The sequence below is a fragment of the Alligator mississippiensis genome, chromosome 8 (assembly GCF_030867095.1).
Source record: "Alligator mississippiensis isolate rAllMis1 chromosome 8, rAllMis1, whole genome shotgun sequence".
NCBI lineage: Eukaryota > Metazoa > Chordata > Crocodylia > Alligatoridae > Alligator > Alligator mississippiensis.
Genome location: NC_081831.1, coordinates 10,653,786 through 10,665,038, shown reverse-complemented (window position 1 = coordinate 10,665,038; position 11,253 = coordinate 10,653,786). Strand labels below are relative to the sequence as shown.

Here is an 11,253-nt window from a genome sequence, read left to right as displayed (position 1 = left end):
CCTTTGCATGGATTCACCTATGCATAGCGCATGCAGTAAAGAGTGCGCATGTCCTACCCAGATGCTGAGCTTATTTGGGCTTTGCGTCAGTGCTGCACACCGTACTCAGCATGCCTCTAGGTACCTCAAGTCCACAAAGCCCAATGCACATTACACGCACAAGTTTGGGTACATTTTCAACAGACATTATGGTCAAAGCTGACTGTGCCACAACATGGAGGGACTAGCCTGAGAGGCTAGCTCAGGCTCAATGGACCAGATAATACCAGGCCTCTCTGCTGATGCTGCCAGTGATGGCTAGAAGAATTCCTGATGTGAATGTGTCAGATCAGCAGGTACTTAGTGAGTGAGGAGGGAGAGGCAGAGAGGCAAGAGAGGAGAGTGTAGGCAATAGGGAATTAATGTATTGTGCTAAGGAAGAAACTTCAGGTCAAGGGTCTCAAATACATTTCCTAGATCTATTGATATAACCCACACTTTGAAACTCATACAGATCCCAAGAATTAAATTCACGTGGATCCCAAGAGTGACATCGCCCCAGATGCCACACTGCTCCTTCTTTACTTTACATAACATGGGAAGTCTTTAGGGCTAAAGAGGAAAGGAAAAGTAGCAACACAAGCTTTACGAAGACATATAGGCAGCAAATTATTTTAAAACAGCAGTTGTGCATCGAAAAGCAGGAGCGATACTGGTAGTAGTCCCCTCTGTCTCAGAAGTGACATACAAATTGTCAAAGGAGCGATATAATTAAGAAAGTTCCACCAAACATGCAAGCATCAGCATGCTCTTTTCGATTTTTGATGAACATGGAAAAAAATACAGGGAAAAAAGGGGCGAGGTTGGGGGGGAGGTTCTGTACTGTATGCCAAGGTTTTTCTAAAAATATTTTACACCTGTTCTCACTTCTGCGCACTGATATTTTATCAGTGAGGTAAAGGACTCATAATGCCAAAAGGAATGCAGTTTACGCTTCCAAGCCTTCAATGTTTTCCCCTTCTGCTCGGCAAACCTCCTCGCTACCTTCACGAATGTAAAGCCAGCAAGACACAAGTCACACACATGCTCTGCCACCGTAACAGATCAACCATTCCTATGACTTTTTTTTTCTGGAAACAATCACTTCAGCAGGTTTTTACAGCTCTGGCACTTCAATTTAGCAAACTTTTTATGCAGCTCATGAGAGGAATGCAGCCAACATTGTACACTCAATTTAAATCAACTTGCTGATGATATGAAAAAAGACTGCTGAACTGTCAGTTTGCTTCATCTGCTTCAAAACAAGAAATACAAACGGAGGTATTTATTACTGAAACATTAATAGAACAGTCTAGGGTATCAGAGCTCTAAAGTGAACTCGGACTTGATCCCATGTTGGTGCAAACAGCTGATTTAACAACTAGTTGTTTGGTTACTTGATATTTCAAAAATGCAACTGGCTGGTTTGCTAGTCGCAAGCTTTTTTTACATTTCAGTTCAAGTGGCAGCACAAAGTACTAGGCAGCTGGCCACGTGATTCCACTATAGCAACTTGGGGTAATCATCTACCGTGACTGTCTGCAGCAAGAGACCATATACACTGCTACACAACATCACTTTCCAAGATCATATGTGAAAGAAAACAGGATGCAATAGGAGGCAGATCCCACTGTATGTCTCGGACCCAATTCACAATTCGTGAGAATCATCTTAACTCGCCTGTAAGCAAAGGAGCCACAATAACTTACATCGGCTGAGGATCTAATTTTCTGTATATGCCATAACACTTAATTCCCTATGGACTGAGAGGGTGCTACAAGCCTCTGAACTCACATCATTGCCTAGATTGATGAGATGGGATACTGCAGCAACAATGCTCAAATTACCCCAAAGTCATGCCGTAATATCCCTTAATATTTCTTAGATGAATACTTCTACATTTAACATGTGAGTTAAACTTCTCTCTTAAAAAAAAAAAAAAAAAGCAGGTGCATTCAGTGCTGGTGATAGGTGCTAGATTTCAGCCCACAAGAGCAAAATCCATAAACCTGTGATGGCCTGGGCACTGATTGTATGCTCTTCTTCCCTCTATTATGCCAAGGTGCCCTTTAAACCAGTGGTTTTCAACCTTCTTTCATTTGCAGACCCCTAAAAAAAATTGAATGGAGGTGTGGACCACTTTGAATTGTAAGTGTGGGTATTCGTATACTATTGATTGATCGTAGTCATCTTTCGCAGACTCCTTAGGCAGTCTGTGGACCCCCAGGGGCTCACGGACCACAGGTTGAAAACCACTGCTCTAAACTTATTGCACGTACACCTCGGGTAATAATTTTCAGTTGCTATTGGCCTGGGTGGAACTAAGCTAGACTCGGAGATGAAAGCTTTGTCTGCCATTACCAATCCCATATCCACCAACTGTGAGCCAACTTGATTTTTAAGTTACAGGTATAATCCTTTTCAAAAAACTGATATTGTATTGTTTCTTCTATGCCATTGCTTTGCTGCAGCTGGCAAGGTTTGGGGGGTTTTTTGTGCTAGTTTTTGTCAAAACATAAATCTTTGTTGAAACTGCATGGCAAGTTTGATCAGTTTGTTCCAGGCCAGTATGTATTTTTGTTGTGCTCCACAAAGAATAAGGAACAAAAAAAGGATACCTTTTATATGGGCTGTATGAAAGGGGAGCCCCCTCACCCCCAATATCAACTTTGACAGTTTTGAGGACAGTCATGTGGACAAGATACCTTTAGACTACATATATTTTTAAATATGTAGTATGTCAAAAAGTTCTGGGCTTAATACAGAAATGATTGGGTTACATTATTTGATCTGTACTAGTAATCCGAAGGTCAGATGAGATCAAACTGGTATAAGCTGAAATTCCTTATGATTAAAAAAATAATAGAAAACATTTAAAAGCTGCATCAAATATTTAAATTACCCTTTAAACATGCCCAAAGACATTAATTCTGCATTTGCGAGATTTCATTAAACTGAAATAAAATTCTACCCTGAATTATTTAACTGATCAGTTCAGGTTTTATTATAGAATTCTATATAGTTTTATGTAATTAAGTTTGTGACACATTTCCAGTACAAACTTTGGAATTTTACTATTATCTAAACCCTTTTTCAAGAAAAGCTAGGCTGAAATTTGTTCATCAAGATCTACCTAATAAATAAGGGCTTCAGTCTACCACCACTTTGGAGTTATTGCACAAACAAAAAGCAGACGCTTGAAATGTTTCAGAGAAAGTTCTTGCCAGCTCTAAGATTGAAGAGCTTACTTCGAAAAGGCTACAATTTCATGTAAAATTGTCTTAAAGTGGAGGGGGTGGGAGCAGGAAGTTCAACAGGCTAGACAAATACTTAACTACAGCGTTGAATCTACTGCCATGTAAGTACTGCAGTTGATCTTAGTGGGAAGAAGCTCACTTTGAAGGGAAAAACCTACCCAGCATCTAGCTCAAATAGTTACACCAGACGCATACTGGAGGGCAGGACCTCTCTGCAATGGCTCACCCATAGGCAAGGAGAATCTGTGCCACCTCCATCAGCTTCTCAGACCCTTGCCAGAGGGAGCTCTTAGCCTGGGCTTCTTACAGTATAATGGGGCACATCACTCACCCCCTCTGACAAATTCTTCTCCCATCCTACTTTCTTCTTGTGTAGCTAAGGAAGCCACCTCCAAGACTTTGCATTTTGAGACGGGATTTTTTACAACTGCTCTTCACTTCGTCTCATCATTCTTCCTTTGTCTCTTGGTTAATTCTGAAGACCAAATTTGAAAGTACAAGTTTAATCTGCGAGTTAACACTGTTCAGTAACGAAAAGTAACATGCTGCCTATTAAACACCTAATTCCAATTCCTTTGCTAGATACACTACAGATTTACACTAGCATAACAGCAACCAGCATCAGAACCCAATCCCAGTGCAACATGAAAGCAAAATCTATTAACTTAGAATAGTTTAAAATTTAAGTATAGAACGTGAGGTTTTGGGGAAGAGGCAGAAGTTATTGGTACAGAATTTTGCCTCTCTTTCAATGTAAATTCAGGACGTATTTGGAGATTTAATTTAACACTGGCAATTTAAAGTAAATTGTATGTTCAGAGAAAAAAAAATATATATATGTGAAGAATTTGCTCATTCAGGCAAAATCTTCCTTCCCCCCCCCCCAATTCTTTTTCACTCTCTCTCTCACAGCTGGAGCCTTTTACATGACAGCATGTCTATGACAGGAGAATACAGGGTACGTGGAAATTAAACAAGAGATTTACTTGGCATTGGTTTAGGACAGTATGTTGCAATGCAAATGTTTGATGGAACAAATTCAATACTAAAGCATGATCAAATAGATGGACTGAGCAGAAATAAAAATCTCTAATTATTTCTATAGGCAGCAAAAATATATCAAACCTTGTAAGACTTGTGCTTCCAAATGGGGTAGTTCGGAGAAAGAATTTTCAATATATCTCCCTGAAAAAGGACACCAGTATCTACCCGTATAGATACATTTGAGAGAGAGGGAGATGGAGAAGGGGGGGAAAAAAAATAAAAACAATAAAAAAAAGTCTCACATTACTAGGTTAGCTGCAGCAATTTAAGAAGTAAAAGCTACCAAAAATAAACTTTAACTTTCCCTTTCCTACAGATTATTCCTCACCTGAAATCATTGATTTATTAACTGCAGAATTGGTTACTATGAAAGTGAATGAATTTGAGTCAGCAAAGGAGAGGCACAAAGAAGAAAAAAAAAAAAGTTTGATCAAGGAAATATTCCCAATGAAGAAAAAAGTTCACATTATGATCCCTTATATAGGCCTCCTTATCCAGCACTGGGCTCCCTATTTCATTCCTAATCATCTGAGCTCCCAATCACTAAGGTTGGATGTTTGGATAAGCATAATTCTACCATACCTACCAAAATTGAGAGACCTGAAATCCAAAGCCCAAATAACCTTAATACACATCACTATTGTTGAATAAGCCTCCATTTTTCAGAATATTTGAGATTTTTCTCCATTTTAATTTGGGTCCCTTTTATAGGTATTTGTCCTTTTAAAAAGTAAAAGCCATCCTTTTTTTTTTTTTTTTTTTAATTGGAGAGCAAACTGTAGAATTTTACTTATCCATCTGTCCACTGTTTCTCCATTAATGTAAATGTAGGCCAGGTGCTGAACCCCATAAATTAGCCAGTTCCAACACGGCGAGATCAACACCTTAAAATAAAATACCCTCCGTTACCATTGCTGAACCTTAGTCATCATGGAAGTAAAGAATTGGTAGCCGAGTTAGACTCGTACCCATGCCAAATCCCTTTGCTAGCCTAATGCTTCTTCATAGCCTCATGCTGTCCACACTAGGACACAGATCTCACCATGGTGTTGACGAGCATCCTTGTTCCTACTTCCAGCTCTCGACTACTCCCAGTACGTTCTGCTCTTCTAACTCACCCGACTACGTGGGGGTTTTGCAATTAGACCTTTTGGAAACTCAAGTGCACCAAGAAGCATGCTAACATCAAGCTTCACTCAGAGGCAGATTTCAAAATATCAGGTTTCAGAACATCAGTTTAACTCTCTTGACTTTTAGCTTAGAAAGCATTTTCAGTATGGAGCACTATGCTGTCCATTAAAACATACCAATAATAATCTGCTCCCCTTGTAAAACTGGAATGATGGTAGACTGGTAGACTAAAATGTTAATTTGGTTAGTTACTTTGAGGATAAAGAAAATAATTTACAAGTTTTCTTCCCCTCCAGAACATCAGCCAACGACCACTAGTGCTCAAAAGAATATATAAGAATAAACTTCCAAAATATTCCAACTGTTTTTTCAGCTCAGCCTGGCAGGCTGCTCAAAAACCCTCTTTTTGTAGAACGACTCAGATGAACACCATAAATATAATGTTCATGCTTGGAAAACCCTAATAAATCAAAGTAGCCTCTTCTCTTATTACCAGAATAATTTAACCTATGTAAGCTCTAATGCTTTAGTTACACTAAATTCTTTTTTTTTTTTAAAAGAGAGATTATAAAATGAAAGTTGAAGGATCAGTTTACTAAAGTGTTAAATCAGCAGTTTCATTCAGTCTACTTTCTGAGCTATTAATCCCTAAAACAGAAACAGAATGCTGATGCATTGGTCTATGACCTCTAGAGATAATAGTTCAAATCCACTCCGATTACATGGGAAGTGAATTTCATTGCATCACCTGAGTCCTTCTAGATATGTCATATCATACAGTAACTCAACGTCCAAACAGTTTGTAATCTTAATTCTCAAGGGTAAAATAACTAAAAACACCACCTGATCCAGCTGCAGAGAACGACATATATGGAAAGCGGTACAGCTTGAGTTTGCTCAAATAATGCTAGCCAAGAATTTAATCAAGCTGTGTGCTTTGTCAGAACTATTTTAGGTAACGCAACCCATTATTGTGGTGCATCAATACAGCAACTGCTTTCCATCATTCCTTTGTGATGCACTGAGTCAGACCTTTCTGCATCATTAGCATTTACAACAGCACTCTGATCTTCAGCACAAGTAAAAACAAAGACCACAACAGCCATTTAATTTTAAAGAATTTTAATACAAACTTAATATAAACTATTTCAGTCCCTCTTAACATGTAAGACACTGACTCAAAATACTTTTATACCTTTTTTCAAGTATTGCACAATGTAGGTACAAAATTAATATTTACGATTACATTTTCTTCCATAATATATAGCAAAAATCTTTAAACTTTTAACAGAAAATACAATTTGTGTTTCTTTTTGAAAAAAGCAAATATTTCGTACATTTTAATTCCACCACTAAGGAATATTCTGTACACACTTTTTTATTTATTTTTTTGTTTGTTTTTTAGAAGTGATGTCTTTAAGATGGATATCTTACAATTTCAGTAAAAAAAATACAACATGAAGCTGCTGCAGCTGTCACAGATCACTGTAGTAAAAAGATATAAATGCAATACCATGTTGTAGAAACAATATATATACTCTGATATTTTACAAACTTTGTACTAAATTAAATTATACAATTAGAAAAAGACCAATAAACCCACTTATTAGTGCCAATTTGTTTTATATATGTATATATATAAAAAAATCAGCCATGTCCTTGCTATATCTTAAATACTGTAAGAGGCCATATTTTGAGAGTATATTTTAAATGTACAGTCAGTATAAAATAACTTTGTGCTTGGTTGGCAAATGAAAAAAATGATGCATGTTGTATTTATCTAACCAAGCTTGAATGTATTCGTACTACAAGCTTTAAAAAAAAAAAAAAAAATCTCAAGAGGTGGAAAAAAGATACACCCTTGGGTACGTGCATTTCAACTTGTACAATAGAATTTACTTGTATTTCACTTGTGTTTTATTTTTAGTTAGCCATGACAGGCTGGAATTGCTGGTTAGAATACTGCATGTTGTTTAAGCTAAAATTCAAGCCATCCACAAAAGACTTCTCATTTAGACCTCCATAGGCTGCAAACATATCAAAGGCATTGCTGTACTGGAGAGGATTGAGGTTAAGGGGGCTGTCACCAGGAAATATGCTACTGGTACTACCTTGACCCTGCATGTTGGGGAATATGAACTCCTTTGCATTAGGAGAGAGGGCAGAAGTCTTCTGCTGTTGTTGCTGCTGACTGCCTAGGCCAAGCCCGTAGAGAGAGTGCATGGAGGAGGAAAGGGCTTTCTGCTTCAACAGGTCATTGACATTCAAGCCAAGGTTGGTGGGAGAAGTGCGGGCAACCTTGTTGCTACGGCCGCTATTCTTCATTTTGGTCGAGCCAAACTTGGTGGCAGCAAATGTGGCAGTGGTGAAGGTTAAAGGCTGAGTGGAGCGGGGCATGAAAGTTGGGCTCACAGCAGCAGAGTGACCAAAGGGAGGAGAAGGAGAGCTAGAAACTGATGATGCTGGGTCACTAATTGGCATGAACACCTGGGCCTCTGGGTTAAAGCTGTTCTTGATTTCCTTATCCAACTCACATCCATTTTCATTATCATCCACATAAAGCACTTTCACTGGTCCCTTTTCACCGATTTGGTATGAAACCTCAAATGGGTCAATCCAAACACTAAGATCCTGAGGCAAGTTGCCACGAACATCATCAATGTCCAAGCCACTTTCTTTGGATGCTTGTTCTATGACTGGGTCCACTTTCTCCCCTATATGTATACATCTAAACCCTGATCCTTTGTATGGCTTTTCTGGATACCAGTGCCCTTCATACTTCTTCTTAAGAAGTCTTTCAAGCTCTTCACCAAAAATGTTGACACGCCGCCTGGGAAGCTTATTGTACAAATACGAGATAATAAAATTGAGTGCTACTTGGATTTCAAGCTGCATAGCTGCTATGCCACAAAGTTATAAGTCTGTTGCAAAACCCAAAGAAAACGAGTGTTCAAGATGCCACAGGGAAACACAATTTCATCCGAAGTGCTGATTCTAGTTGAGTATTATCCTTCACACCTTGAGTGTTCTTGTTCCTTTAAGAAAAAACAAAAGCAAACATATCCAAATAAGGCGAGTGTCATTTCAAGCTCCAAGGCCTATTCTTTTAGCCTCTGGTGGTACCAGAAGAGATTATTTCTCAACTACAGACATTTCCAACATATTGCTTTTCAACAGATCCGTTACAGCCACCAAAGTCAAATACGTTCTGCCTAAATTCCAAACAATATTGTGGGGGACGCATCGGGAGGTGTTTATGGGTACGGCATGGGGCACTTCAAAATGATTTGAGCTTGCAGCTCAGCCCCCCCCAAGTTATTCGCAAAGCAGCAAATATGTTTCCTAGGACATCATGCCAGTGCCAGGCCTGTCAGGGGTTCAATTACTAGCCCCTATTCTGGGTGATTTATAGAACTCAGCTGCAAAATTTAGCACCAACCTGTTAATTTAGCATAAAAGGTCGTAGCCTGAGTGTCATTTCTCATTTTAAAGTATGCAAACATATCACTTGGGCTTTAAAGTGGCAGAGACATATAGATAATTAGATATACAGATCTAGATATTTATTTATATATCCGTACCTATATAGATATCTATACACCCACACACACACATATATATATGTGCATGTACATAAATAATAGGTCTTATTAATATATTAATATAGGTATAAAATACCTATTGGCTAATGTAGACGCTTCCCAGCACTTATGTAATTTCAGGGTGTCACATTTATCTTTCCAAATCAAAGCCAGGCGTCTGCAGCCACTGTGCATTTGGGGAGAATTATGCAAACCGAAAAGAAAATGTCTACCACACGTATACCAGAAATGTTTCCCCTTCCTTCTGGAACAATCACGTTTTAATCCAAACGAGGCATGCCCAATATAGACAGGAGTGTTTTCTGTTTTAACCCTGGTGAGCAATCACGGTTAAATGAGCCGTTCCACTGTAATGGTGGAACATTTTCCCCGTGTTTTATAACATGCTGCTTCAGCGCACAGATCTCGAGTCTAGATCCTACCCACTAGCGAAAGGCAGGTTTTAAAACCCCCGTAAACCTATCTGGGCAGGGAAGGGGGGAGGGGGGGGGCAAAGAGGGGGAGGGGGTCAAGCCTTCCGCCCCTCTGCCCAATTGACAGTATGTATAAAATGGAGTCATGGAGCCCACAAAGTTAACCCTGACACGCCTCGCGACAGAAAACCCTGCAATGCCTTCACCCGATTTTTTTTGCAATTGCAAGGGAGATGGGTAGAAAGAGATGTTTTACTGCGTTTTGATTCAGGGGAAACTGGGTGCCCTGCAAAAACACCCACCCCCAAAGAAACCCCCCCGCATTTCCAGATCTCAGGGCACAGCCCCCTTGCAGCGCTCACCCCTCTCCAAAGAAAAGCCCCAAATTTCCAAAGCCCCCTTGCAGAGCCCCAAAGAAACCCCCCAAATTTCCAAAGCCCCCTTGCAGAGCCCCAAAGAAACCCCCCAAATTTCCAAAGCCCCCTTGCAGAGCCCCAAAGAAACCCCCCAAATTTCCAAAGCCCCCTTTGCAGAGCCCCCCCCCGCTCTAAATTTGCAAATCCCAAGGCAAAGCCCCCTTGCAGAGCCCACCCCGGCTGGACAAAGTTTGCAGCCCCAAAGCTGCCACCTCTCCAGGTTTGCTGGGGCTGCGGGAGGGGGAGCAGGGAGGGAAGATCAAGGGCAAACCGGGGGTGCTCCTTGCACCCCCTTTTCCTTCCGGCAGGGGCAAAAAACAATAATAAATAAATTAAAAAAACCATTAACCCCCCCCCATAAAAAATAATTTAAAACCATGCAGACTACTTTGAAACCATAAAAATTAAATTTTAAAAGCCATTAAAAAAAATCATGAAGAATCAATTTTAGAAAGCATAAAGAATATATTTTTTAATCATAAAAATGTTTAGAAAGCATTAAAACAATGTTAAAAAAATAATAAAAAAAATTTTTTTTTATAAAGCATAAAGACCATTAAAAAAAAAAAAACGCACATTAAAAATACCATTAAAAAAAAAATCCTTCACTATCATTAAAACTGATGATGTAACTTAACCCCTTATAAAAACGATTTAAAAGAATGGAAATGCCATTTAAAAAAACCTTATCAAACCAAAAAATAATGGAAAATGCCATTTAAAAACCTTATAAAAGCAATGACTCAATGAAATTCAAGCAGAAAGAGAAAACATCCTTCTCAAAAAGCATGAAAATATCATTTAAAAAAAACAAACCAAACAAAACAAAAAATTAGAAATCATTAAAAGATCATTTTTAAATGATTAAAAAAAAAAAAAAAAAGAACAAAACCCAATTTTACAGAAATGATCAAGCCACCATTCAACGCCCCGCCCCGCCCCCCGGCGCCCCCTCAGCGGGGAGTTACATAAGAGGCAGTTGGGGGTCGCGGGCGGGCGGGCGGGTGGACGGGGGCACCTCGCTCCCTCCCTCCCTCACTCACCGGGGCCGTGCGCAGTCCCTGTGCTCAGCACCGCGCCGCCATGGCCGCTGCCCGCTGCGCGCCGCCCGCCGCCGGCCCGGGGCTGCACGGCTGTGTCCGCCCGGGCTCGCCCGCCGCAGCTGCGCTCCAGGCCCCGCCGCCGCGCGATATATCGCCTCCCTTGCCCCGCCCCCAGCACGGGGACGCGCGTCACGCGCCCCGCCCCTCGGTGGCGTCAGGCGCTGACGTCAAAGGGCCCGTCACCGCGCAGAGACTACATCTCCCAGGTGCCCCGGGAACGCTCGCCCCGCCCCCGGCTGCTCAAGGGCAAAGAGGAGCCGCCCCGCCCC

The 11,253-nt window shown here is 40.4% G+C and overlaps 1 protein-coding gene across 1 annotated transcript; it reads right to left on the bottom strand.

Moving 5' to 3' along the window:
• Positions 1-6,555: 6,555 nt before the first annotated feature.
• TOB1 (transducer of ERBB2, 1) lies at positions 6,556-11,035 on the bottom strand. Its single transcript, XM_006258632.4, has 2 exons — positions 10,925-11,035; positions 6,556-8,485 (listed from the first exon to the last, which is right to left on the bottom strand). The coding sequence occupies exon 2, from the start codon at positions 8,343-8,345 to the stop codon at positions 7,374-7,376; it is 972 nt and encodes a 323-aa protein (XP_006258694.1). The 5' UTR covers positions 8,346-8,485; positions 10,925-11,035; the 3' UTR covers positions 6,556-7,373.
• Between the last annotated feature and the right edge of the window lie 218 nt (positions 11,036-11,253).

Excerpts from the sequence above, each read along its gene's own strand:
- TOB1 (XM_006258632.4), bottom strand. The coding sequence starts at position 8,345 with ATGCAGCTTGAAATCCAAGTAGCACTCAATTTTATTATCTCGTATTTG.